The sequence below is a fragment of the Procambarus clarkii genome, chromosome 18 (genome assembly GCF_040958095.1).
Source record: "Procambarus clarkii isolate CNS0578487 chromosome 18, FALCON_Pclarkii_2.0, whole genome shotgun sequence".
Taxonomy (NCBI): Eukaryota; Metazoa; Arthropoda; class Malacostraca; order Decapoda; family Cambaridae; genus Procambarus; species Procambarus clarkii.
The window spans coordinates 27,937,929-27,965,585 of record NC_091167.1 but is presented as its reverse complement, the minus strand read 5'-3'; the positions used below and the strand labels follow the sequence as shown (position 1 = coordinate 27,965,585).

The 27,657-nt window shown below is 48.5% G+C and overlaps 2 protein-coding genes and 2 long non-coding RNA genes across 4 annotated transcripts in view; 3 read left to right on the top strand and 1 right to left on the bottom strand.

Annotated features, from left to right (window-relative positions):
* Positions 1 to 27,582, top strand: part of LOC138365849 (WD repeat-containing protein 86-like) — an 83,010-nt gene extending 55,428 nt beyond the window's left edge. The window contains exons 5-9 of the mRNA XM_069326421.1: positions 19,237 to 19,371; positions 19,990 to 20,115; positions 20,829 to 21,003; positions 21,173 to 21,353; positions 21,569 to 27,582. Of these exons, the coding sequence (XP_069182522.1) occupies positions 19,237 to 19,371; positions 19,990 to 20,115; positions 20,829 to 21,003; positions 21,173 to 21,353; positions 21,569 to 21,626 (675 nt within the window). The 3' untranslated portion in view covers positions 21,627 to 27,582. The remainder of the gene's footprint in view (positions 1 to 19,236; positions 19,372 to 19,989; positions 20,116 to 20,828; positions 21,004 to 21,172; positions 21,354 to 21,568) is intronic.
* LOC138365844 (uncharacterized) lies at positions 1,162 to 2,849 on the top strand. The gene is made up of 2 exons (XR_011229046.1): positions 1,162 to 1,867; positions 2,033 to 2,849. It is a non-coding gene; the product is annotated as an uncharacterized lncRNA (long non-coding RNA).
* Positions 2,124 to 5,586, bottom strand: LOC138365843 (proteoglycan 4-like). The gene is made up of 2 exons (XM_069326419.1): positions 4,627 to 5,586; positions 2,124 to 4,146 (listed from the first exon to the last, which is right to left on the bottom strand). Exons 1-2 carry the CDS (start codon positions 5,569 to 5,571, stop codon positions 4,048 to 4,050), a joined length of 1,044 nt encoding a protein of 347 aa, XP_069182520.1. The 5' UTR covers positions 5,572 to 5,586; the 3' UTR covers positions 2,124 to 4,047.
* LOC138365841 (uncharacterized) lies at positions 8,026 to 10,966 on the top strand. Its single transcript, XR_011229045.1, has 3 exons — positions 8,026 to 8,779; positions 8,945 to 9,109; positions 9,275 to 10,966. It is a non-coding gene; the product is annotated as an uncharacterized lncRNA (long non-coding RNA).
* Positions 27,583 to 27,657: the final 75 nt, after the last annotated feature.

Sequence of the window (27,657 nt, the reverse complement as noted above, 5' to 3'; positions counted from 1 at the left end):
GTGCACACCTGGTGTAAGTTTATCCCAAGGTGCACACCTGGTGTAAGTTTATTCCCAGGTACACACCTGGTGTAAGTTTATCCCCAGGTGCACACCTGGTGTAAATTTATCCCCAGGTGCACACCTGGTGTAAGTTTAGCCCCAGGTACACACCTGGTGTACTTTTATCCCCAGGTACACACCTGGTGTACTTTTACCCCCAGGTACACACCTGGTGTACTTTTATCTCCAGGTTCACACCTGGTGTAAGTTTATCCCCAGGTACACACCTGGTGTAAGTTTATCCCCAGGTACACACCTGGTGTAAGTTTATCCCCAGGTGCACACTCAGTGTAAGTTTATCCCCCAGGTGCACACCTGGTGTAAGTTTATCCCCCAGGTGCACACCTGGTGTAAGTTTATCCCCCAGGTGCACACCTGGTGTAAGTTTATCCCACAGGTGCACACCTGTTGTAAGTTTATCCCCCAGGTGCACTCCTAGTGTAAGTTTATCCCCAGGTGCACACCTGGAGTAAGTTTATCCCCAGGTGCACACCTGGTGTAAGTTTATCCCCAGGTGCACACCTGGTGTAAGTTTATTCCCAGGTACACACCTGGTGTAAGTTTATCCCCAGGTGCACACCTTGTGTAAGTTTATCCCAAGGTGCACACCTGGTGTAACTTTATCCCCAGGTGCACACCTGGTGTAAGTTTATCTCAAGGTACACACCTGGTGTAGGTTTATCCCCAGGTACACACCTGGTGTACTATTATCCCCAGGTACACACCTGGTGTACTATTATCCCCAGGTACACACCTGGTGTACTTTTATCCCCAGGTACACACCTGATGTGTGTACCCCCAGGTACACACCGGGTGTGTTTATCACCTGCTACACACCTGGTGTGTTTATCACCTGCTACACACCTGGTGTGTTTATCACCTGCTACACACCTGGTGTGTTTATCACCTGCTACACACCTGGTGTGTATATCACCTGCTACACACCTGGTGTGTTTATCACCTGCTACACACCTGGTGTGTTTATTCCCTGATACACACCTGATGTGTTTATCACCTGCTACACACCTGATGTGTTTATCACCTGGGGTCATTATGATGCATCATCCCACTTTCACGACAAAATCAACAGCAGTAATGAAATGATTATCAATAGTAAAACAAAATTATACAATTTATTTAATAATTATGCAAATGAAAAGTATAATTTGGTCTGTAAAGATTCTCTTGGTGTTGTGTGGTTCAGGTTAGCCAGGTTTCTCCCAGGACCAGGCACCAGGACTCTCCCACGACCAGGCACCAGGACTCTCCCAGGACCAGGCACCAGGACTCTCCCAGGCACCAGCTCTCTACCACGACCAGACACCAGGACTCTCCCAGGCACTAGCTCTCTCCCACGACCAGGCACCAGCTCTCTCCGAGGACCAGGCACCAGCACTCTCCCACGACCAGGCACCAGCTCTCTCCCACGACCAGGCACCAGCTCTCTCCCACGACCAGGCACCAGCTCTCTCCCACGACCAGGCACCAGCACTCTCCCAGGACCAGGCACCATCACTCTCCCAGGACCAGGCACCAGCTCTCTCCCAGGACCAGGCACCAGCTCTCTCCCAGGACCAGGCACCATCTCTCTCCCAGGACCAGGCACCAGGTGCCCCAGTGGACCAGACCCCTGAAGCTCCAGGCCTTCACCGGGACCGTGGCCAGCTAGGTGTCAGGTCTTAACACATACAGCGGTCAGCTAGGAGATGTGAGATCTACCCCGGGTCCAAGATCACCAGGTGTGAGATCTACCCCTAAGGTGTTCCCAGACACCTTGATCAGGAGGTGTCAGGTGTTCACAGGGACCATGGTCAGGAGGTGTCAGGTGTTCACAGGGACCATGGTCAGGAGGTGTCAGGTGTTCACAGGGACCATGGTCAGGAGGTGTCAGGTGTTCACAGGGACCATGGTCAGGAGGTGTCAGGTGTTCACAGGGACCATGGTCAGGAGGTGTCAGGTGTTCACAGGGACCATGGTCAGGAGGTGTCAGGTCTTAACAAGGACCATGGTCAGGAGGTGTCAGGTGTTCACAGGGACCATGGTCAGGAGGTGTCAGGTGTTCACAGGGACCATGGTCAGGAGGTGTCAGGTGTTCACAGGGACCATGGTCAGGAGGTGTCAGGTGTTCACCGGGACCATGGTCAGGAGGTGTCAGGTCTTAACAAGGACCATGGTCAGGAGGTGTCAGGTCATTAACTGGCCTTAACGACTCTCACTGAATCCAACGATGACACAAAACGTCATCTCAATTTATCGTCCGAAACCATAGAAAAATTTTCGTCAGAAAATGACCAAATAAAATAAAAATTAAAAAATTAGAAAATAATTACGTAGAAAAAAATGAAGGAAAATGCAAAGTTGGTGAAAAAGTATGAGGAACTACGAGACAATACTGCGGAGATGACCTCGAAAGTGGAGGACCTGCAAGACGATCGTGACTATTACTATTGGGAGTTCCAAAAATGTAGAACCACACTGCAGGAACATGAAAGCAAAGACATCGGTGCGCTCCAGGCAGAGCTTAAAGACCTTCAGAAGCATTTCGACAGCTGCGCACGCTTTCGCGAGACGAGTAAAAATATCTACATGCCACTCAAGGCAAAAATTGAATCTGCCAATATTAGGGCAAATAAATTGTACAAAGATTTACTACAAGCGCAATCGGAGGAAGGGAAATGTAAAGACTAAGTAGAGGGCCTCAGGGCGTAATACAGGGATCTGTATCGTAACTATTATGCGTTACATGAACGCGGGAAGAACGAGCTGACTGCTATGGTCAGTTAGAGAGACCACGCCCATCAATAATTTACCCATGTTAAAGGTGAGCTTGAGGAGAAACACAAGCAACACGAGCAACTGCACAAGGAGCACCATGAGCTTATTGCTCATGTGGAAAATATGAGACAAATTGTCGAGGAGAAGCAAAAGCAGCACAAAAGGCTGCATAACAAGCACCAGAAACTTATCGTTGATTTAGAAGACATGAGAAGTATCGCAGACGAAAAGCATGAGTTGCACAATGAGGTGACGAATGAAAACCTAATTCTCCGCCGGAATATTGCAAGATTGAGAAAAACCGTCGCTGCCAAAGAGACAGAGAACGCCCAGCTTCGTGAGCAACTATAAGCTTCACATTCACTCTCCAAACGCAGTAGTAATGATATGGAAACTGTTGGTGAGGATGAGAGCGAAGATCACTCGCAAGGAGAAGCATTAATGAAGAGGGAAGGTGTAGAGCACAAAGATCACGTGATTAACACGTGCGACGCTGTTGAAGCTCAACTCTAACAAAAACATGAGGAACACGCACTTCTCCACTCAGAGCTCGAAGGTGTCAAACAAAAACACAACTCTGTCGAAACCGAGTTTAGAAACGCTTTGAATTTAAGTGACTATTGGAAAGACTAATATAACCGCAAGAATAAATAATATAAATTTGTTTACAAACAAATGTTGATAAAAGATAAATTGATAAAAGAGTATTAAGTGAGAGAAATTAAGTGCTAGAGTGAAAAGAAGGAAATCTGGTCAAGATATACAAGTATATCTGCTGATATGTTGCGTACGAAAACATCTCATAAAATAGAAGAGGGACTTCTTAATTCAGAGCTGAGGCACGTGAGACAATCACTTCACCAGGCCGAGGTCACCTTAAGTGCAATTCAGACACGAACACTTGCCTGTTAACTCGATAATGAACGGAAACAAGAAGAAATGGAAGCGCTTAAAAAGGACATCAGGTTGTTAGAGACTATTGGTGAACAGTGTCTGAAGCTTGAAGACGCGTGTCAGTAACACAAGGTTCACATTACGGAGCGGGGTCAGCAAGAGACAGCTAGACTCACAGCAACTCTCAAAGAGTCTCAACAAAAATTGTAGTTCATCGAAGCAAAAATTAAATCTGCAGCATCGAGAAAACCACAATCGTCACCCGCTAACGAATATTATCCTAAAACGATGTTATTAATTATAACTGGAATTGCCTTGTTTAGACTATTTAAATGATTATATTTGGCACGTTGTGCGTGACACGACCTCCCCGTTGTGTGTGGCACGACCTCCCCGTTGTGCGTGGCACGACCTCCCCGTTGTGCGTGGCACGACCTCCCCGTTGTGCGTGGCATGACCCCCCCGTTGTGCGTGGCACGACCCTCCGTTGTGCGTGGCATGACCCCCCACGTTGTGCGTGGCACGACCTCCCCGTTGTGCGTGGCACGATCCTCCGTTGTGCGTGGCATGACCCCCCACGTTGTGCGTGGCACGACCTCCCCGTTGTGCGTGGCACGACCTCCCCGTTGTGCTTGGGACGACCTCCCCGTTGTGCGTGGCATGACCCCCCCCGTTGTGCGTGGCACGACCCCCCGTTGTGCGTGGCATGACCCCCCTGTTGTGCGTGGCACGACCTCCCCGTTGTGCGTGGCACGACCTCCCCGTTGTGCGTGGCACGACCTCGTTGTGCGTGGCACGACCCCCCCGTTGTGCGTGGCACGACCTCCCCGTTGTGCGTGGCACGACCTTCCCGTTGTGCGTGGCACGACCCCTTCGTTGTGCGTGGCACGACCTCCCCGTTGTGCGTGGCACGACCTCCCCGTTGTGCGTGGCACGACCTCCCCGTTGTGCGTGGCACGACCTCCCCGTTGTGCGTGGCACGACCTCCCCGTTATGCGTGGCACGATTTCCCCGTTGTGCGTGGCACGACCTCCGTTGTGCGTGGCACGACCTCCCCGTTGTGCGTGGCACGACCCCCCGTTGTGCGTGGCACGACCCCTTCGTTGTACGTGGCACGACCCCCCGTTGTGCGTGGCACGACCCCCCCCCCCCATTGTGCGTGGCACGACCCCCCCGTTGTGCGTGGCACGACCCCCCCCCCCCGTTGTGCGTGGCACGACCTCCCCGTTGTGCGTGGCACGACCTCCCCGTTGTGCGTGGCACGACCTCCCCCGTTGTGCGTGGCACGACCTCCCCCGTTGTGCGTGGCACGACCTCCCCCGTTGTGCGTGGCACGACCTCCCCCGTTGTGCGTGGCACGACCTCCCCCGTTGTGCGTGGCACGACCTCCCCCGTTGTGCGTGGCATGACCTCCCCCGTTGTGCGTGGCACGACCTCCTTCGTTGTGCGTGGCACGACCTCCCCCGTTGTGCGTGGCACGACCTCCTTCGTTGTGCGTGGCACGACCTCCCCCGTTGTGCGTGGCACGACCTCCCCCGTTGTGCGTGGCACGACCTCCTTCGTTGTGCGTGGCACGACCTCCCCCGTTGTGCGTGGCACGACCTCCCCCGTTGTGCGTGGCACGACCTCCCCCGTTGTGCGTGGCACGACCTCCCCCGTTGTGCGTGGCACGACCTCCCCCGTTGTGCGTGGCACGACCTCCTCCGTTGTGCGTGGCACGACCTCCTTCGTTGTGCGTGGCACGACCTCCCCCGTTGTGCGTGGCACGACCTCCCCCGTTGTGCGTGGCACGACCTCCCCCGTTGTGCGTGGCTTGACCTCCCTCGTTGTGCGTGGCACGACCACGTTCAGCTTCTGCATCTTAACTTTACTACATTTCTCTTCTGCTTATTTTTTTTTTCCTTCACAGAGATACTTTTTTCATTTGAAGCAATATTATTGTGAAGGAAAGAGGCAATTAAGAGAAAATGGTGGTAATAGTAGTAATAGTAATAGTAATAGGCATCCATCAGTGTCAGGAGACTATGGAGTTGTCTCCTGAGTACTTTTATCCCCAGGTGCACACCTGGTGTACTTTTATCCCCAGGTGCACACCTGGTGTACTTTTATCCCAAGGTGCACACCTGGTGTACTTTTATCCCAAGGTGCACACCTGGTGTACTTTTATCCCAAGGTGCACACCTGGTGTACTTTTATCCCCAGGTACACACCTGGTGTACTTTTATCCCCAGGTACACACCTGGTGAACTTTTATCTCCAGGTGCACACCTGGTGTACTTTTATCCCAAGATGCACACCTGGTGTACTTTTATCCCAAGGTGCACACCTGGTGTACTTTTATCCCCAGGTACACAGCTGGTGTACTTTTATCCCCAGGTGCACACCTGGTGTACTTTTATCCCAAGGTGCACACCTGGTGTACTTTTATCCCCAGGTACACAGCTGGTGTACTTTTATCCCAAGGTGCACACCTGGTGTACTTTTATCCCAAGGTGCACACCTGCTGTACTTTTGTCCCCAGGTACACACCTGGTGTACCTTTATCCCCAGGTACACACCTGGTGTACTTTTATCCCCAGGTACACACCTGGTGTACTTTTATCCCCAAGTACACACCTGGTGTACTTATACCCCCAGGTACACACATGGTGTACTTTTATCCCCAGGTTCACACCTGGTGTAAGTTTATCCCCCAGGTGCACACCTGGTGTAAGTTTATCCCCAGGTGCACACCTGGTGTAAGTTTATCCCCCAGGTGCACACCTGGTGTAAGTTTATCCTCCAGGTGCACACCTGGTGTAAGTTTATCCACCAGGTGCACACCTGGTGTTAGTTTATCCCACAGGTGCACACCTGTTGTAAGTTTATCCCCCAGGTGCACTCCTAGTGTAAGTTTATCCCCAGGTGCACACCTGCTGTAAGTTTATCCCCAGGTGCACACCTGGTGTAAGTTTATCCCAAGGTGCACACCTGGTGTAAGTTTATTCCCAGGTACACACCTGGTGTAAGTTTATCCCCAGGTGCACACCTGGTGTAAATTTATCCCCAGGTGCACACCTGGTGTAAGTTTAGCCCCAGGTACACACCTGGTGTACTTTTATCCCCAGGTACACACCTGGTGTACTTTTATCCCCAGGTACACACCTGGTGTACTTTTATCCCCAGGTACACACCTGGTGTACTTTTACCCCCAGGTACACACCTGGTGTACTTTTATCTCCAGGTTCACACCTGGTGTAAGTTTATCCCCAGGTACACACCTGGTGTAAGTTTATCCCCAGGTACACACCTGGTGTAAGTTTATCCCCAGGTGCACACTCAGTGTAAGTTTATCCCCCAGGTGCACACCTGGTGTAAGTTTATCCCCCAGGTGCACACCTGGTGTAAGTTTATCCCCCAGGTGCACACCTGGTGTAAGTTTATCCCACAGGTGCACACCTGTTGTAAGTTTATCCCCCAGGTGCACTCCTAGTGTAAGTTTATCCCCAGGTGCACACCTGGAGTAAGTTTATCCCCAGGTGCACACCTGGTGTAAGTTTATCCCCAGGTGCACACCTGGTGTAAGTTTATTCCCAGGTACACACCTGGTGTAAGTTTATCCCCAGGTGCACACCTTGTGTAAGTTTATCCCAAGGTGCACACCTGGTGTAACTTTATCCCCAGGTGCACACCTGGTGTAAGTTTATCTCAAGGTACACACCTGGTGTAGGTTTATCCCCAGGTACACACCTGGTGTACTATTATCCCCAGGTACACACCTGGTGTACTATTATCCCCAGGTACACACCTGGTGTACTTTTATCCCCAGGTACACACCTGATGTGTGTACCCCCAGGTACACACCGGGTGTGTTTATCACCTGCTACACACCTGGTGTGTTTATTCCCTGCTACACACCTGGTGTGTTTATCACCTGCTACACACCTGGTGTGTTTATTCCCTGCTACACACCTGGTGTGTTTATCACCTGCTACACACCTGGTGTATTTATCACCTGCTACACACCTGGTGTGTTTATCACCTGCTACACACCTGGTGTGTTTATCACCTGCTACACACCTGGTGTGTTTATCACCTGCTACACACCTGGTGTGTTTATCACCTGCTACACACCTGGTGTGTATATCACCTGCTACACACCTGGTGTGTTTATCACCTGCTACACACCTGGTGTGTTTATTCCCTGATACACACCTGATGTGTTTATCACCTGCTACACACCTGATGTGTTTATCACCTGGGGTCATTATGATGCATCATCCCACTTTCACGACAAAATCAACAGCAGTAATGAAATGATTATCAATAGTAAAACAAAATTATACAATTTATTTAATAATTATGCAAATGAAAAGTATAATTTGGTCTGTAAAGATTCTCTTGGTGTTGTGTGGTTCAGGTTAGCCAGGTTTCTCCCAGGACCAGGCACCAGGACTCTCCCACGACCAGGCACCAGGACTCTCCCAGGACCAGGCACCAGGACTCTCCCAGGCACTAGCTCTCTACCACGACCAGGCACCAGCTCTCTACCACGACCAGACACCAGGACTCTCCCAGGCACTAGCTCTCTCCCACGACCAGGCACCAGCTCTCTCCGAGGACCAGGCACCAGCACTCTCCCACGACCAGGCACCAGCTCTCTCCCACGACCAGGCACCAGCTCTCTCCCACGACCAGGCACCAGCTCTCTCCCAGGACCAGGCACCAGCTCTCTCCCACGACCAGGCACCAGCACTCTCCCAGGACCAGGCACCAGCACTCTCCCAGGACCAGGCACCAGCTCTCTCCCAGGACCAGGCACCAGCTCTCTCCCAGGACCAGGCACCAGCTCTCTCCCAGGACCAGGCACCAGGTGCCCCAGTGGACCAGACCCCTGAAGCTCCAGGCCTTCACCGGGACCGTGGCCAGCTAGGTGTCAGGTCTTAACACATACAGCGGTCAGCTAGGAGATGTGAGATCTACCCCGGGTCCAAGATCACCAGGTGTGAGATCTACCCCTAAGGTGTTCCCAGACACCTTGATCAGGAGGTGTCAGGTGTTCACAGGGACCATGGTCAGGAGGTGTCAGGTGTTCACAGGGACCATGGTCAGGAGGTGTCAGGTGTTCACAGGGACCATGGTCAGGAGGTGTCAGGTGTTCACAGGGACCATGGTCAGGAGGTGTCAGGTGTTCACAGGGACCATGGTCAGGAGGTGTCAGGTGTTCACAGGGACCATGGTCAGGAGGTGTCAGGTCTTAACAAGGACCATGGTCAGGAGGTGTCAGGTGTTCACAGGGACCATGGTCAGGAGGTGTCAGGTGTTCACAGGGACCATGGTCAGGAGGTGTCAGGTGTTCACAGGGACCATGGTCAGGAGGTGTCAGGTCTTAACAAGGACCATGGTCAGGAGGTGTCAGGTGTTCACAGGGACCATGGTCAGGAGGTGTCAGGTGTTCACAGGGACCATGGTCAGGAGGTGTCAGGTGTTCACAGGGACCATGGTCAGGAGGTGTCAGGTGTTCACCGGGACCATGGTCAGGAGGTGTCAGGTGTTCACCGGGACCATGGTCAGGAGGTGTCAGGTCATTAACTGGCCTTAACGACTCTCACTGAATCCAACGATGACACAAAACGTCATCTCAATTTATCGTCCGAAACCATAGAAAAATTTTCGTCAGAAAATGACCAAATAAAATAAAAATTAAAAAATTAGAAAATAATTACGTAGAAAAAAATGAAGGAAAATGCAAAGTTGGTGAAAAAGTATGAGGAACTACGAGACAATACTGCGGAGATGACCTCGAAGGTGGAGGACCTGCAAGACGATCGTGACTATTACTATTGGGAGTTCCAAAAATGTAGAACCACACTGCAGGAACATGAAAGCAAAGACATCGGTGCGCTCCAGGCAGAGCTTAAAGACCTTCAGAAGCATTTCGACAGCTGCGCACGCTTTCGCGAGACGAGTAAAAATATCTACATGCCACTCAAGGCAAAAATTGAATCTGCCAATATTAGGGCAAATAAATTGTACAAAGATTTACTACAAGCGCAATCGGAGGAAGGGAAATGTAAAGACTAAGTAGAGGGCCTCAGGGCGTAATACAGGGATCTGTATCGTAACTATTATGCGTTACATGAACGCGGGAAGAACGAGCTGACTGCTATGGTCAGTTAGAGAGACCACGCCCATCAATAATTTACCCATGTTAAAGGTGAGCTTGAGGAGAAACACAAGCAACACGAGCAACTGCACAAGGAGCACCATGAGCTTATTGCTCATGTGGAAAATATGAGACAAATTGTCGAGGAGAAGCAAAAGCAGCACAAAAGGCTGCATAACAAGCACCAGAAACTTATCGTTGATTTAGAAGACATGAGAAGTATCGCAGACGAAAAGCATGAGTTGCACAATGAGGTGACGAATGAAAACCTAATTCTCCGCCGGAATATTGCAAGATTGAGAAAAACCGTCGCTGCCAAAGAGACAGAGAACGCCCAGCTTCGTGAGCAACTATAAGCTTCACATTCACTCTCCAAACGCAGTAGTAATGATATGGAAACTGTTGGTGAGGATGAGAGCGAAGATCACTCGCAAGGAGAAGCATTAATGAAGAGGGAAGGTGTAGAGCACAAAGATCACGTAATTAACACGTGCGACGCTGTTGAAGCTCAACTCTAACAAAAACATGAGGAACACGCACTTCTCCACTCAGAGCTCGAAGGTGTCAAACAAAAACACAACTCTGTCGAAACCGAGTTTAGAAACGCTTTGAATTTAAGTGACTATTGGAAAGACTAATATAACCGCAAGAATAAATAATATAAATTTGTTTACAAACAAATGTTGATAAAAGATAAATTGATAAAAGAGTATTAAGTGAGAGAAATTAAGTGCTAGAGTGAAAAGAAGGAAATCTGGTCAAGATATACAAGTATATCTGCTGATATGTTGCGTACGAAAACATCTCATAAAATAGAAGAGGGACTTCTTAATTCAGAGCTGAGGCACGTGAGACAATCACTTCACCAGGCCGAGGTCACCTTAAGTGCAATTCAGACACGAACACTTGCCTGTCAACTCGATAATGAACGGAAACAAGAAGAAATGGAAGCGCTTAAAAAGGACATCAGGTTGTTAGAGACTATTGGTGAACAGTGTCTGAAGCTTGAAGATGCGTGTCAGTAACACAAGGTTCACATTACGGAGCGGGGTCAGCAAGAGGCAGCTAGACTCACAGCAACTCTCAAAGAGTCTCAACAAAAATTGTAGTTCATCGAAGCAAAAATTAAATCTGCAGCATCGAGAAAACCACAATCGTCACCCGCTAACGAATATTATCCTAAAACGATGTTATTAATTATAACTGGAATTGCCTTGTTTAGACTATTTAAATGATTATATTTGGCACGTTGTGCGTGACACGACCTCCCCGTTGTGTGTGACACGACCTCCCCGTTGTGCGTGGCACGACCTCCCCGTTGTGCGTGGCACGACCTCCCCGTTGTGCGTGGCACGACCTCCCCGTTGTGCGTGGCACGACCTCCCCGTTGTGCGTGGCACGACCTCCCCGTTGTGCGTGGCACGACCCCCCCGTTGTGCGTGGCACGACCCTCCGTTGTGCGTGGCATGACCCCCCACGTTGTGCGTGGCACGACCTCCCCGTTGTGCGTGGCACGATCCTCCGTTGTGCGTGGCATGACCCCCCACGTTGTGCGTGGCACGACCTCCCCGTTGTGCTTGGGACGACCTCCCCGTTGTGCGTGGCATGACCCCCCCCGTTGTGCGTGGCACGACCCCCCGTTGTGCGTGGCATGACCCCCCTGTTGTGCGTGGCACGACCTCCCCGTTGTGCGTGGCACGACCTCCCCGTTGTGCGTGGCACGACCTCCTCGTTGTGCGTGGCACGACCCCCCCGTTGTGCGTGGCACGACCTCCCCGTTGTGCGTGGCACGACCTTCCCGTTGTGCGTGGCACGACCCCTTCGTTGTGCGTGGCACGACCCCTTCGTTGTGCGTGGCACGACCCCCCGTTGTGCGTGGCACGACCCCCCCCCCGTTGTGCGTGGCACGACCCCCCCCCCCCCGTTGTGCGTGGCACGACCTCCCCGTTGTGCGTGGCACGACCTCCCCGTTGTGCGTGGCACGATTTCCCCGTTGTGCGTGGCACGACCCCCCGTTGTGCGTGGCACGACCTCCCCGTTGTGCGTGGCACGACCCCCCGTTGTGCGTGGCACGACCCCCCCCCATTGTGCTTGGCACGACCCCCCCCGTTGTGCGTGGCACGACCCCCCCCCCGTTGTGCGTGGCACGACCTCCCCGTTGTGCGTGGCACGACCTCCCCGTTGTGCGTGGCACGACCTCCCCCGTTGTGCGTGGCACGACCTCCCCCGTTGTGCGTGGCACGACCTCCCCCGTTGTGCGTGGCACGACCTCCCCCGTTGTGCGTGGCACGACCTCCTTCGTTGTGCGTGGCACGACCTCCCCCGTTGTGCGTGGCACGACCTCCTTCGTTGTGCGTGGCACGACCTCCCCCGTTGTGCGTGGCACGACCTCCTTCGTTGTGCGTGGCACGACCTCCCCCGTTGTGCGTGGCACGACCTCCCCCGTTGTGCGTGGCACGACCTCCTTCGTTGTGCGTGGCACGACCTCCCCCGTTGTGCGTGGCACGACCTCCCCCGTTGTGCGTGGCACGACCTCCCCCGTTGTGCGTGGCACGACCTCCCCCGTTGTGCGTGGCACGACCTCCCCCGTTGTGCGTGGCACGACCTCCCCCGTTGTGCGTGGCATGACCTCCCCCGTTGTGCGTGGCACGACCACGTTCAGCTTCTGCATCTTAAGTTTACTACATTTCTCTTCTGCTTATTTTTTTTTTCTTTCACAGAGATACTTTTTTCATTTGAAGCAATATTATTGTGAAGGAAAGAGGCAATTAAGAGAAAATGGTGGTAATAGTAGTAATAGTAATAGTAATAGGCATCCATCAGTGTCAGGAGACTATGGAGTTGTCTCCTGAGTACTTTTATCCCCAGGTGCACACCTGGGGAACTTTTATCCCCAGGTGCACACCTGGTGTACTTTTATCCCAAGGTGCACACCTGGTGTACTTTTATCCCAAGGTGCACACCTGGTGTACTTTTATCCCCAAGTACACACCTGGTGTACTTTTATCCCCAGGTACACACCTGGTGAACTTTGATCTCCAGGGCACACCTGGTGTACTTTCATCCCAAGATGCACACCTGGTGTACTTTTATCCCAAGGTGCACACCTGGTGTACTTTTATCCCCAGGTACACAGCTGGTGTACTTTTATCCCCAGGTGCACACCTGGTGTACTTTTATCCCAAGGTGCACACCTGGTGTACTTTTATCCCCAGGTACACAGCTGGTGTACTTTTATCCCAAGGTGCACACCTGGTGTACTTTTATCCCAAGGTGCACACCTGGTGTACTTTTGTCCCCAGGTACACACCTGGTGTACCTTTATCCCCAGGTACACACCTGGTGTACTTTTATCCCCAGGTACACACCTGGTGTACTTTTATCCCCAAGTACACACCTGGTGTACTTATACCCCCAGGTACACACCTGGTGTACTTTTATCCCCAGGTTCACACCTGGTGTAAGTTTATCCCCCAGGTGCACACCTGGTGTAAGTTTATCCCCAGGTGCACACCTGGTGTAAGTTTATCCCCCAGGTGCACACCTGGTGTAAGTTTATCCCCCAGGTGCACTCCTAGTGTAAGTTTATCCCCAGGTGCACACCTGCTGTAAGTTTATCCCCAGGTGCACACCTGGTGTAAGTTTATCCCAAGGTGCACACCTGGTGTAAGTTTATTCCCAGGTACACACCTGGTGTAAGTTTATCCCCAGGTGCACACCTGGTGTAAATTTATCCCCAGGTGCACACCTGGTGTAAGTTTAGCCCCAGGTACACACCTGGTGTACTTTTATCCCCAGGTACACACCTGGTGTACTTTTATCCCCAGGTACACACCTGGTGTACTTTTATCCCCAGGTACACACCTGGTGTACTTTTACCCCCAGGTACACACCTGGTGTACTTTTATCTCCAGGTTCACACCTGGTGTAAGTTTATCCCCCAGGTGCACACCTGGTGTAAGTTTATCCCCAGGTGCACACTCAGTGTAAGTTTATCCCCCAGGTGCACACCTGGTGTAAGTTTATCCCCCAGGTGCACACCTGGTGTAAGTTTATCCCCCAGGTGCACACCTGGTGTAAGTTTATCCCACAGGTGCACACCTGTTGTAAGTTTATCCCCCAGGTGCACTCCTAGTGTAAGTTTATCCCCAGGTGCACACCTGGAGTAAGTTTATCTCCAGGTGCACACCTGGTGTAAGTTTATCCCCAGGTGCACACCTGGTGTAAGTTTATTCCCAGGTACACACCTGGTGTAAGTTTATCCCCAGGTGCACACCTTGTGTAAGTTTATCCTAAGGTGCACACCTGGTGTAACTTTATCCCCAGGTGCACACCTGGTGTAAGTTTATCTCAAGGTACACACCTGGTGTAAGTTTATCCCCAGGTACACACCTGGTGTACTATTATCCCCAGGTACACACCTGGTGTACTATTATCCCCAGGTACACACCTGGTGTACTTTTATCCCCAGGTACACACCTGATGTGTTTACCCCCAGGTACACACCGGGTGTGTTTATCACCTGCTACACACCTGGTGTGTTTATTCCCTGCTACACACCTGGTGTGTTTATCACCTGCTACACACCTGGTGTGTTTATTCCCTGCTACACACCTGGTGTGTTTATCACCTGCTACACACCTGGTGTATTTATCACCTGCTACACACCTGGTGTGTTTATCACCTGCTACACACCTGGTGTGTTTATCACCTGCTACACACCTGGTGTGTTTATCACCTGCTACACACCTGGTGTGTTTATCACCTGCTACACACCTGGTGTGTATATCACCTGCTACACACCTGGTGTGTTTATCACCTGCTACACACCTGGTGTGTTTATTCCCTGATACACACCTGATGTGTTTATCACCTGCTACACACCTGATGTGTTTATCACCTGGGGTCATTATGATGCATCATCCCACTTTCACGACAAAATCAACAGCAGTAATGAACTGATTATCAATAGTAAAACAAAATTATACAATTTATTTAATAATTATGCAAATGAAAAGTATAATTTGGTCTGTAAAGATTCTCTTGGTGTTGTGTGGTTCAGGTTAGCCAGGTTTCTCCCAGGACCAGGCACCAGGACTCTCCCACGACCAGGCACCAGGACTCTCCCAGGACCAGGCACCAGGACTCTCCCAGGCACTAGCTCTCTACCACGACCAGGCACCAGCTCTCTACCACGACCAGACACCAGGACTCTCCCAGGCACTAGCTCTCTCCCACGACCAGGCACCAGCTCTCTCCGAGGACCAGGCACCAGCACTCTCCCACGACCAGGCACCAGCTCTCTCCCACGACCAGGCACCAGCTCTCTCCCACGACCAGGCACCAGCACTCTCCCAGGACCAGGCACCAGCTCTCTCCCAGGACCAGGCACCAGCACTCTCCCAGGACCAGGCACCAGCTCTCTCCCACGACCAGGCACCAGCACTCTCCCAGGACCAGGCACCAGCTCTCTCCCAGGACCAGGCACCAGGTGCCCCAGTGGACCAGACCCCTGAAGCTCCAGGCCTTCACCGGGACCGTGGCCAGCTAGGTGTCAGGTCTTAACACATACAGCGGTCAGATAGGAGATGTGAGATCTACCCCGGGTCCAAGATCACCAGGTGTGAGATCTACCCCTAAGGTGTTCCCAGACACCTTGATCAGGAGGTGTCAGGTGTTCACAGGGACCATGGTCAGGAGGTGTCAGGTGTTCACAGGGACCATGGTCAGGAGGTGTCAGGTGTTCACAGGGACCATGGTCAGGAGGTGTCAGGTGTTCACAGGGACCATGGTCAGGAGGTGTCAGGTGTTCACAGGGACCATGGTCAGGAGGTGTCAGGTGTTCACCGGGACCATGGTCAGGAGGTGTCAGGTCTTAACAAGGACCATGGTCAGGAGGTGTCAGGTCATTAACTGGCCTTAACGACTCTCACTGAATCCAACGATGACACAAAACGTCATCTCAATTTATCGTCCGAAACCATAGAAAAATTGTCGTCAGAAAATGACCAAATAAAATAAAAATTAAAAAATTAGAAAATAATTACGTAGAAAAAAATGAAGGAAAATGCAAAGTTGGTGAAAAAGTATGAGGAACTACGAGACAATACTGCGGAGATGACCTCGAAGGTGGAGGACCTGCAAGACGATCGTCAATATTACTATTGGGAGTTCCAAAAATGTAGAACCACACTGCAGGAACATGAAAGCAAAGACATCGGTGCGCTCCAGGCAGAGCTTAAAGACCTTCAGAAGCATTTCGACAGCTGCGCACGCTTTCGCGAGACGAGTAAAGATATCTACTTGCCACTCAAGGCAAAAATTGAATCTGCCAATATTAGGGCAAATAAATTGTACAAAGAATTACTACAAGCGCAATCGGAGGAAGGGAAATGTAAAGATTAAGTAGAGGGCCTCAGGGCGTAATACAGGGATCTGTATCGTAACTATTATGCGTTACATGAACGCGGGAAGAACGAGCTGACTGCTATGGTCAGTTAGAGAGACCACGCCCATCAATAATTTACCCATGTTAAAGGTGAGCTTGAGGAGAAACACAAGCAACACGAGCAACTGCACAAGGAGCACCATGAGCTTATTGCTCATGTGGAAAATATGAGACAAATTGTCGAGGAGAAGCAAAAGCAGCACAAAAGGCTGCATAACAAGCACCAGAAACTTATCGTTGATTTAGAAGACATGAGAAGTATCGCAGACGAAAAGCATGAGTTGCACAATGAGGTGACGAATGAAAACCTAATTCTCCGCCGGAATATTGCAAGATTGAGAAAAACCGTCGCTGCCAAAGAGACAGAGAACGCCCAGCTTCGTGAGCAACTATAAGCTTCACATTCACTCTCCAAACGCAGTAGTAATGATATGGAAACTGTTGGTGAGGATGAGAGCGAAGATCACTCGCAAGGAGAAGCATTAATGAAGAGGGAAGGTGTAGAGCACAAAGATCACGTGATTAACACGTGCGACGCTGTTGAAGCTCAACTCTAACAAAAACATGAGGAACACGCACTTCTCCACTCAGAGCTCGAAGGTGTCAAACAAAAACACAACTCTGTCGAAACCGAGTTTAGAAACGCTTTGAATTTAAGTGACTATTGGAAAGACTAACATAACCGTAAGAATAAATAATATAAATTTGTTTACAAACAAATGTTGATAAAAGATAAATTGATAAAAGAGTATTAAGTGAGAGAAATTAAGTGCTAGAGTGAAAAGAAGGAAATCTGGTCAAGATATACAAGTATATCTGCTGATATGTTGCGTACGAAAACATCTCATAAAATAGAAGAGGGACTTCTTAATTCAGAGCTGAGGCACGTGAGACAATCACTTCACCAGGCCGAGGTCACCTTAAGTGCAATTCAGACACGAACACTTGCCTGTCAACTCGATAATGAACGGAAACAAGAAGAAATGGAAGCGCTTAAAAAGGACATCAGGTTGTTAGAGACTATTGGTGAACAGTGTCTGAAGCTTGAAGATGCGTGTCAGTAACACAAGGTTCACATTACGGAGCGGGGTCAGCAAGAGGCAGCTAGACTCACAGCAACTCTCAAAGAGTCTCAACAAAAATTGTAGTTCATCGAAGCAAAAATTAAATCTGCAGCATCGAGAAAACCACAATCGTCACCCGCTAACGAATATTATCCTAAAACGATGTTATTAATTATAACTGGAATTGCCTTGTTTAGACTATTTAAATGATTATATTTGGCACGTTGTGCGTGACACGACCTCCCCGTTGTGTGTGGCACGACCTCCCCGTTGTGCGTGGCACGACCTCCCCGTTGTGCGTGGCACGACCTCCCCGTTGTGCGTGGCACGACCTCCCCGTTGTGCGTGGCATGACCCTCCCGTTGTGCGTGGCACGACCCTCCGTTGTGCGTGGCATTACCCCCACGTTGTGCGTGACACGACCTCCCCGTTGTGCGTGGCACGACCTCCCCGTTGTGCGTGGCACGACCCCCCCGTTGTGCGTGGCATGACCCCCCCGTTGTGCGTGGCACGACCCCCCGTTGTGCGTGGCACGACCTCCCTGTTGTGCTTGGGACGACCTCCCCGTTGTGCGTGGCACGACCTCCCCGTTGTGCGTGGCACGACCTCCCCGTTGTGCGTGGCACGACCCCCCGTTGTGCGTGGCATGACCCCCCTGTTGTGCGTGGCATGACCCCCCTGTTGTGCGTGGCACGACCTCCCCGTTGTGCGTGGCACGACCTCCCCGTTGTGCGTGGCACGACCTCCTCGTTGTGCGTGGCATGACCCCCCCGTTGTGCGTGGCACGACCTCCCCGTTGTGCGTGGCACGACCTCCCCCGTTGTGCGTGGCACGACCTCCCCCGTTGTGCGTGGCACGACCTTCCCCGTTGTGCGTGGCACGACCTCCCCCGTTGTGCGTGGCACGACCTTCCCCGTTGTGCGTGGCACGACCTCCCCCGTTGTGCGTGGCACGACCTCCCCCGTTGTGCGTGGCACGACCTCCCCCGTTGTGTGTGGCACGACCTCCCCCGTTGTGCGTGGTACGACCTCCCCCGTTGTGCGTGGCACGACCTCCCCCGTTGTGCGTGGCACGACCTCCCCCGTTGTGCGTGGCACGACCTCCCACGTTGTGCGTGGCACGACCTCCCCCGTTGTGCGTGGCACGACCTCCCCCGTTGTGCGTGGCACGACCTCCCCCGTTGTGCGTGGCACGACCTCCCCCGTTGTGCGTGGCACGACCTCCCCCGTTGTGCGTGGCACGACCTCCCCCGTTGTGCGTGGCACGACCTCCCCCGTTGTGCGTGGCACGACCTTCCCCGTTGTGCGTGGCACGACCTCCCCCGTTGTGCGTGGCACGACCTCCCCCGTTGTGCGTGGCACGACCTTCCCCGTTGTGCGTGGCACGACCTCCCCCGTTGTGCGTGGCACGACCTCCCCCGTTGTGCGTGGTACGACCGTCCCCTCCCCCCCTACCCATGGTTGATTATTGCACGACCGCGTACAGTTTCTGCATCTTAACTTGATCACATTTTACTCCTGTTTCTTATTTTTTTTTCCTTCCCAGAGAGATACTTTTTCAGATGTTGGTTGTTCTTGCCCTGGTTGTTCTTCTGTGTCTGTACTGACAGAATATCTTGCCTAAAGTTACCTGCCAACACCTGTCTTCACAATAGCTAAGATGGTAATTTGGTGGTACATCTGTGCTGTTACAGTGTGTAGAATTGTGACCTGGAAGGTAAAAGAGTCACACATTAAGGAAACTTAATGTGTGCTCAGTGCATACAGTGCACTAAGCCACGTTACCAAGGGTTGAAGTTACGCTAAGTTAGGACATCAACCCTGGCGAGAGTCCCGTATTAACCATGTCATACTGGTCTTTTCGCACAGGGCCACCTGAAGATGGTACATCCCCTCATCTTCATCCCCTCAGACGACGGCAAGATGGAGGAGGAGATGGTGATCACAGGCAGCGCTGACTACTCTGCCAAACTGTGGTCCGTGGACAGCGGCGGATGTCTCGTGGTCAGTTGCAACGACTTCATCTGAGAGGCGCTCACGCCCCCCTGCCACTCTCTTGTTTAGTCACCTGACTGTCACATTGATTTGACTTTAGACCGCCGTTCACCTAGCAACTAATAGATGCCCGGGAGTTAGGAAACTGTTGTGGGGTTGCGTGAGGTAAATCGTTGGCCTTGGCTAGAGGTTATAACAACCTCGAGGGGGTTCAATGGACACTATAACTCATTGTTTCTTGTTGTTGTCATGTATAGGCAACTGAGATCATCACAGCAGGGGTTGTGCCGTGTGAGTGTGGGTGTCAGGGTCAGTGTAGTTTTGACAACAAAGGCTGCTGTCAGTGATGTTTGGTCGATGCCTTTTGTTGTGAAGGTCCAGAGGTGAGAAGGTAGTTGGAATAGTAGGAATGAAACATAAAAGGTTCAGAACTACTAGCCTATATAGGGAGAGAAGGGGAACCTCAATGAGTCTATCCCTATCCCCCAACAATGGAAACCCATCCAACTTACATACTAACTTAACTAATCCCTTGATTAGGCCACACACCAGAATTCTACCAAACTTTCCTCCCCACCCAACCCACCTAAGGCGGCCGTAGACGCCCATATGTGATTTCTCCTCCAGACGTACAGCGACCACCGCGGCCCCATCATGACCATGGCGACGGATAACTCTGCCAGGATCCTCTTCACTGGCAGTGCTGACGCCACCGTCAGGACCTGGCACATCCGCACTGGCAAGCTCCTCAAGGTGGGTGAACGGCTCCTTAGTGCGGGGTTACGTCCCCCCCCCCCCCACGGTGGGTGGGGGGGGGTGTTGTCCTCGTCGTTCACATTGTGTCCATCACGGTCCAGTAAGGTAGTTGGTGCATTTCCGGATTTCAAATATAAATAAGTTTATTGCAGAGCCCCAGAAAGTACTCTTATAATTCAGGGTCCCAGAAAGTACCCTGGCAAGTACTTACCAGTACCCTATCCTCATATTCCAGCGCCTTACCCTCATATCCCAGCTTACTGTCCTCATATTCCAGCTTATTCTCCTCATATCCCAGCTTATTGTCCTCATATCCCAGCTTATTGTCCTCATATCCCAGCTTATTGTCCTCATATCCCAGCTTATTGTCCTCATATCCCAGCTTATTGTCCTCATATCCCAGCTTACTGTTCTCATATTCCAGCTTATTCTCCTCATATCCCAGCTTATTGTCCTCATATCCCAGCTTATTGTCCTCATATCCCAGCTTATTGTCCTCATATCCCAGCTTATTGTCCTCATATCCCAGCTTATTGTCCTCATATACTAGCTTATTGTCCTCATATCCCAGCTTATTGTCCTCATATCCCAGCTTACTGTCCTAATATCCCAGCTTATTGTCCTCGCATCTCAGTTCCTTGCACTTATGGTATATGACCTGACCTTCACCAAACATTACTACAAGCAACACCTGGGGTTGGGTGCCACAGGTGTTCGAGGGCCACACCCTGCAGATCATGTGCCTGCTGGTGGTGAACAAGCTCATGTACACGGCAGACTCCGCCGGTGTGGCCAAGTGCTGGGTGTGGAACCTGGGAGATAACACCAGAGATTACAAGGGCCACAAGCACTCCGTCACCTATCTCAGGTTCAACAAGGGCATCTGTGAGTACCTGTCTGTTTGTCTCTACCTGGGGCTGCTCAGGCAAGCTGTGATGGTGTATTATTCTCCAAATGTGAAATATGAAATTCGAAAACTATTTGAGTATACCATAGAATTCATTTGGTATTTGTTGATGAGGATGGGCTGATATATTTGGTTTGTGGTATACAGTGTACACCGGATGTGGCGACGGTGTGATTCGGTGCTTCGAAGCTAAGAGCGGGACGTTGGTTCGAAGCTTCATCACCAACGACTCACCGTCCGTCATTAATTGCTTCGCCGTGTGCGACAACAAGCTCTTCGCGGGTAGCCAGGACGGCAAGCTTAGGGTCTGGGACATCACCAACATAAAGTAGGTATCGCGAGTCTTTTGAGATAATATTATATATACCTGAGCATACTGAATAGGTTAGGCTATTTTGACCCCCTCCTAGATGTGAGTATAGCAACGGTCAATGTTATGGTACTAGTATATTTCAAAAATAATATATCTTTAGTACTATCTCAGACATATTCTCTGTAATGCTCCTTTCTTTTAAGAGAAATCTCATTACCGACTAATTTCAGCGAGGCTGTGGCGCCCATCCCTGAGAGCTTGGAGGCCAAGCCTGAGGCTGGGCAGTAACAGGAATTGATTCGGTATCTGAGGCCTTTCTTGACGTTATATGATGCTCATCAACTGTGTCCTATGTGCAGCCTCAGACCACTCCTGCTGTTGTGTCCGGCATCCTGCCTCATCGCTTGTCATACACACACCTGATGACTTTACCCGTTTACCCATGTTGAAGATTACAAACTTCTCTATTCTGACACTTTCCTGGAGAGTGTCACAGTACAGTGACCAGCTCTCAAGATGGTCACAGTATAGATATTACTCTCAGATAATGAGTATGAGGCTGCTCTGTAACTCATTACTCTCAGGTAATGGGTATGAGGCTGCTCTGTAACTCATTACTCTCGGGTAATGAGTATGAGGCTGCTCTGTAACTCATTACTCTCAGGTAATGGGTATGAGGCTGCTCTGTAACTCATTACTCTCAGATAATGAGTATGAGGCTGCTATGTAACTCATTACTCTCAGGTAATGGGTATGAGGCTACTCTGTAACTCATTACTCTCGGGTAATGAGTATGAGGCTACTCTGTAACTCATTACTCTCAGGTAATGAGTATGAGGCTGCTCTGTAACTCATTACTCTCGGGTAATGAGTATGAGGCTGCTATGTAACTCATTACTCTCAGGTAATGAGTATGAGGCTGCTCTGTAACTCATTACTCTCAGGGTAATGAGTATGAGGCTGCTCTGTAACTCATTACTCTCAGGTAATGGGTATGAGGCTGCTCTGACACTCATTACTCTCAGGTAATGAGTATGAGGCTGCCCTGAAATTCAATGAAAACCAAATTTCATATTTTCACCAATACTTCTCTAACAATTATCAGGTGTAATAATACTCTAAAACGATCCAATTCTCAATAGTTGATTATGACAAGATCACTAATCTGTATCACCTTATAGTATCGTCACCTTATAGTATTAGTTGAATTAGTGTCTGTGTGATCTTTATATCTTCTAGTTATTATTATTATTATAAGATAATAAGCCAAACTTGTATATTTGTGAAATTGATGTAAGGAATATACACCAAGTCTTTCACACTCTCCTGAGTGGTTTATCAAGGTCTGAGTGTGTGGTGAGAACGAGACTTACATCTCAACGTCTGATCGTCTAATCTAATCACATACTCAGACTTTAATAAAGCACTCAGGTGAGTACGAAAGACTTGGTGTAAATTCTTTACATCAATTTCACAAATGCACACGTGTGGGTTTTTATTAAATGTTATTATGTCTGTGGGCTGGTGAGAAGACATTACCATTACTAATTATTATTAGTATTCCTATTATTTATTAATTTATATTATTATAATATATAATTATAATATTATTATAATATTATAATTTGTTGTCGACATTTTTATTATATATAGTTTTGATCCTTTTCATGAACTGAAATACGTGACATGTGGTATTATATATGTGACAAGTGATGTTATATCTGTCATTATAACTGTAACGTGTCATTATAATTGTGATTTGTGAGGCCTATATATATATATATATATAGTATTGATTTTTGTTTGCTTAGAGACATGATTGAGAGCAGTTATGTGCCTGTTGCCTTGGTGGTAACCAAAAGATTGGTTCACATGTCCCACACAGGCTAATTTATCTTTGGAAAAATAACGTTTGTCTAGGGTTGGTAATTATAGCACAAAAATGCAAGCACTAGGCTTTGTGGGGGAGAAAGTCCATTCTATGTGTTTTTACTGCTGCTCATACCTGATGAACCTCTCTGTAAAAAAAAGAGAGCATAGTTTGGATATTTTGTAAGGCAATTTGATAACAATATACTTATACAAAGTGTTTTCTGTGTGTCTAAATAATGTTTTCAGACTTTCTTCCACGACAGTGTTGTGTCAATGATGAAAGGCAGAGTGTGTTATAGCTCCCCTAGCCTAGAGGTGAACATTTCATCTCAACCAACGTTAAGATAAAGATACATCGAGAAGGGGATGTGGAGGGGGGCAATAACCCCTTAAAGGGTGGCAAAAGGGCCGACCCGGACCTCCCTACGAGACTTCAAAAATCATTAATCACCCTGCAAAGTTGCTTGAGGCTGGCCTGAAGAACCTGGCTTCCCACCATGCACAGATAAACAGGCGGGCTTTTTCTTTTATTGATAGATGGAGTACCCGGTGATGCCCGGTTCTCTCTCTGTCTTTGTCTGACTTTGTCAGTCTCTCTCCCATTCTCCCACCCTACTTCCTTCCCGCTCTCTCTCTACTTCCCTCCCATTCTCCCCCATTATCCCTCATGCTCCCTCCCTCCCTCCCTACTGTTCTCTCTTTCCATTCTCTCTCACTTCCTATCTCCCCCTCCGATTCTCTTTCTCAGTCCCTCCCTCTCTACTGTTCTCTCCCTCCCTCCCATTCTCTCTCTCTCGCTACCTCTCTCTCTACTATTCTCTACTATTCTCTCCTTCCCTCCCATTCTCTGTTCAATCCCCGACCGTCCAAGTGGTTGGGCACCATTCCTTCCCCCCCCCCCATCCCATCCCAAATCCTTACGATGATCCGTTCCCAGTGTTATATAGTCGTAATGGCTTGGCGCTTTCTCCTGACAGTTCCCTTTCCTCTCTCTCCCTCCCTTCATCCCATTCTCTCTCTACCTGTCCCTTCCGTTCTCTCGTCCAGTGAGCACAGCAAAAGTGGTAAAGACTGTCGTCGATCAGTGTCTTCTTTCGTCATTCTTTATTCGTCTTATTTGATTTTTTTTTTGTCTTCTCCTTCTTTGCTTTGGGTCGTGGAGGTATCTGCTGCTAGTATCACTGTCATCATCAGGGTAAAGTGGACAGTAGCGCTGATCCGTGAGATCTCTGGTGTAGAATGCAGAGGTCGTCACCCTGCTCAAATGTCTTCTCCTGGAATGGTGTCCCGTTCCCCTCATACCGGTAATGTAGCAAAAGTTGTTGTAGATGCTGGTAAGATGTCTAGTTTCAGGAGATCCGTCTTTTCCGGGGAGCATTTCGTTCTTGTAAGCTGGTGTAGCGGATTTGCTGGTGTAAGCGCTCTTGCTCGTCAACTTGCAGTGATGAGGTGGCATGGGAGAGTATGTAGCGAGCGAGGATTAAGCCCAAACAATACAGCTGAACCTCCTCAATGGGTCGCAGTGCCAATGGAAGGCGGCATTCTGGCTCTCAGTGCTGCTCGTCTGCTCGCTCGGAACTTCCTGGGGAAGTTATTCCTTGGTCGAGTAGGAACTCGATCGACCTCGATAAGCGTCCTGTCCTCGGAAGTCAAAAAATACCATCGGCAGTGTATTCGAGCATTTAATTTGTACAATTAAACTATCAAATTCCAGATAGAGGGCCTATTACTTTACTGAAGTTAGCGGAGCAGTTTCTATGTAACACTTTCTTTTATAATATATAATAGAAAATTTTGACTGTAGGTTTAAAGAAAATGGTTCAGTATTTGAGTGGTAATATCAAATATTACACCTTCTATCTTTCTTTTATAATATGCACATTTTGGTATGTGTAACATACATAACCTCGAATAACAAAACTAATACAACCTAGAATTAAAAAATAATCTAAAATAACATAAATTTCTAAAACTGTAGTTCTGGTTGTTGTTTTAGGGGTGACTTCGGCAACTGTGTGTGTGTGTGTTCTGAACAACACACGTCCCAACAAAATCAGTTTTTGAGAGACAATTAAGATGTCTATTTTCTAGTCGTCTTAATCGCCGGATAAAGATATCTTCTATAGCGTTATCCGGCTCTGTCTCCCCTGCTATCCTGCGCAGTTTAGGTGTATGTGCTGCCAGTTGTGGAGCTCTGATGGCCAATGTCGTGTGACGCACTTTATACCTCATTCCTTTAGAAATGACAACATTCTTGTTGCTTACGAGGCTGTGATCAAAAAGCTGTTATACTGATCAGCGGCGTTCTATGGCTACACTTCTCCACTTGGTATGTTGTTATAGATTCAGCTACTCGGAACAAGTTCCAAGTAGCACGGGTTATGGTGAGCCCGTAGCTTACCTGGCACAGGAGCGGGGCTGTGTACTGTATACATGGTATACTGTACATGGTATACTGAAGTGAGTTAAAGATCATTTGCTGTTGGGTGTGCACTACCAGAAGTTGGGATGCTTAACGTCACGCTGACATGACGCTGACGTCATCATTGTAAACAATAATTATGAATATGATTGAAATTTAATGTCCAATGCAGTCCACATTTAGCAGCAAAATGGCCCGTGAAATGCCATTTGCATATAATTTCCATAATTACTGAAGATATAATTAGGCGGTCTAATTCTTTAAAATACATTTTCTTGAACCACTTCTAAAGTATGTCATTAATTCATTTGGTGGCACTCTGTCATATTCTAATGACCCTTCCCATGATTTGATCTTTATTAATCTTCACAAGAGCCTCTTTTTTTTTGTTCCCAGAAGTAAATGAAGAAGTATTTACTGTATAAGGTAGGATATTATTTAAATTTAATTATAATTTTTATTATTCATATTATTTGAATGTTTAATACAAAGATTATTCTTAACTTATTATCGTTAATTGCGAAAATGGTAATTGTAATATTATATGTTTACCTTATTTTGTATTATTATTTTTACTATTAGAAATATTTTAAGTAATGTAGAAACAGTAGTAGTCCGAGTGAATTAATCTGCTTCTAGTAATAATGATAGGCTTCACAAAGTGTGGATTTATGTGTATCTAGTATTAATGGTAGGCCTCGTAACTATTTAATTCATTTATGTGGCCAGGGACACAGCAAGAAAGTTGTTTAACTCTCTCATTCAAGTAGTTGGTTTAGTAGCTCAAACTGCTGTATGCAGTTAATAATTGTTTATTACAGCCTACAATGACAAATTTACTACGTAACAATGTAGCCTAGTCATACAACCAGTAACGTATCAGGAATGACAGTAAAAAAGCATTTAAGGATTTTTCGGCAAAGTTTGTAATTTGTAAATGCTACAGGGAATACAATTTTGTACATTTATTCTTGGAATATTGTAAATCTTGTTACATATCATCCAGTAGTTAGCGTATAGACGCTTGCTAACTGCTGAAGTGACCTTAGTAAGAGTTGTCGGACGAACTAACGATACTCCAGTGATCCAGAGGTGCCTCAAAGGCAACGTCGTTAGACACGTTAATTTCTAGTCCTATACTCTGACTAGTTACAATAAAGATAAAACATTTAATCAAGGACGATTGAATTAACAACACATATTGGCATTCTACAAAATGCTCTAATTGAGGTACAAATTATATTGGGGGGATTCTCAGCTAGCATATCATGCACGGTCGTTAAATTACACACCTGTTTGTTTCAATAGGCTGTAACTTACAATCTTAACTTGTGTAACGTTAACTTATGTAAAAGTTAACTTATGTAACTTATCAACATAACTTCTGTTATCACAGTAGCCTCTGCAAACTATGCAACACTGCTCCTCTCCTCTCAGTGCGATGACAGTTTTTTTAATCCAGTTTCCCGTGTAACGGTTATTTAGCGGTAACATTCACTATTGTTATTCATGCACTTAATTATTCTATTAACATTTCCTGAGACCCCCACACGTATATTTATATATTATATTGCATTAAATAAACACTCCATAAAAATCTCATATGCAAATTTAAACAAACTAAGTATATAGAAAAAACCTAATGCATTCTTTATTTTTTCTTCAATTATTTTCTCTTTGACACAACTACCTATACATGAAGATTGATTTACATACCGTATTCCTCATTAGTTAAGATTTTAAATATTCTGAGATGTTCTTGTATGCAAATTGCTATACGCTCCTGCTACTGTCTCCACACTCGGACGGGTGCTAAGAATCCCCATTAAACTGAGTTGGGCATAAGTGACAATTAGAATGGGTCGAGTATGAGTGCCCATTTGACTGAGCCGAGCATGGCACGAGTATTATTTCTAAGAAGACTTACAAACAAAGATTCCGTATACCCCTGATTGCTTTTATTTAACCTTACGTTCATTCCACTTTTGGTTAAACATACGCTCTGAAAACAGTTATCAAAGCACG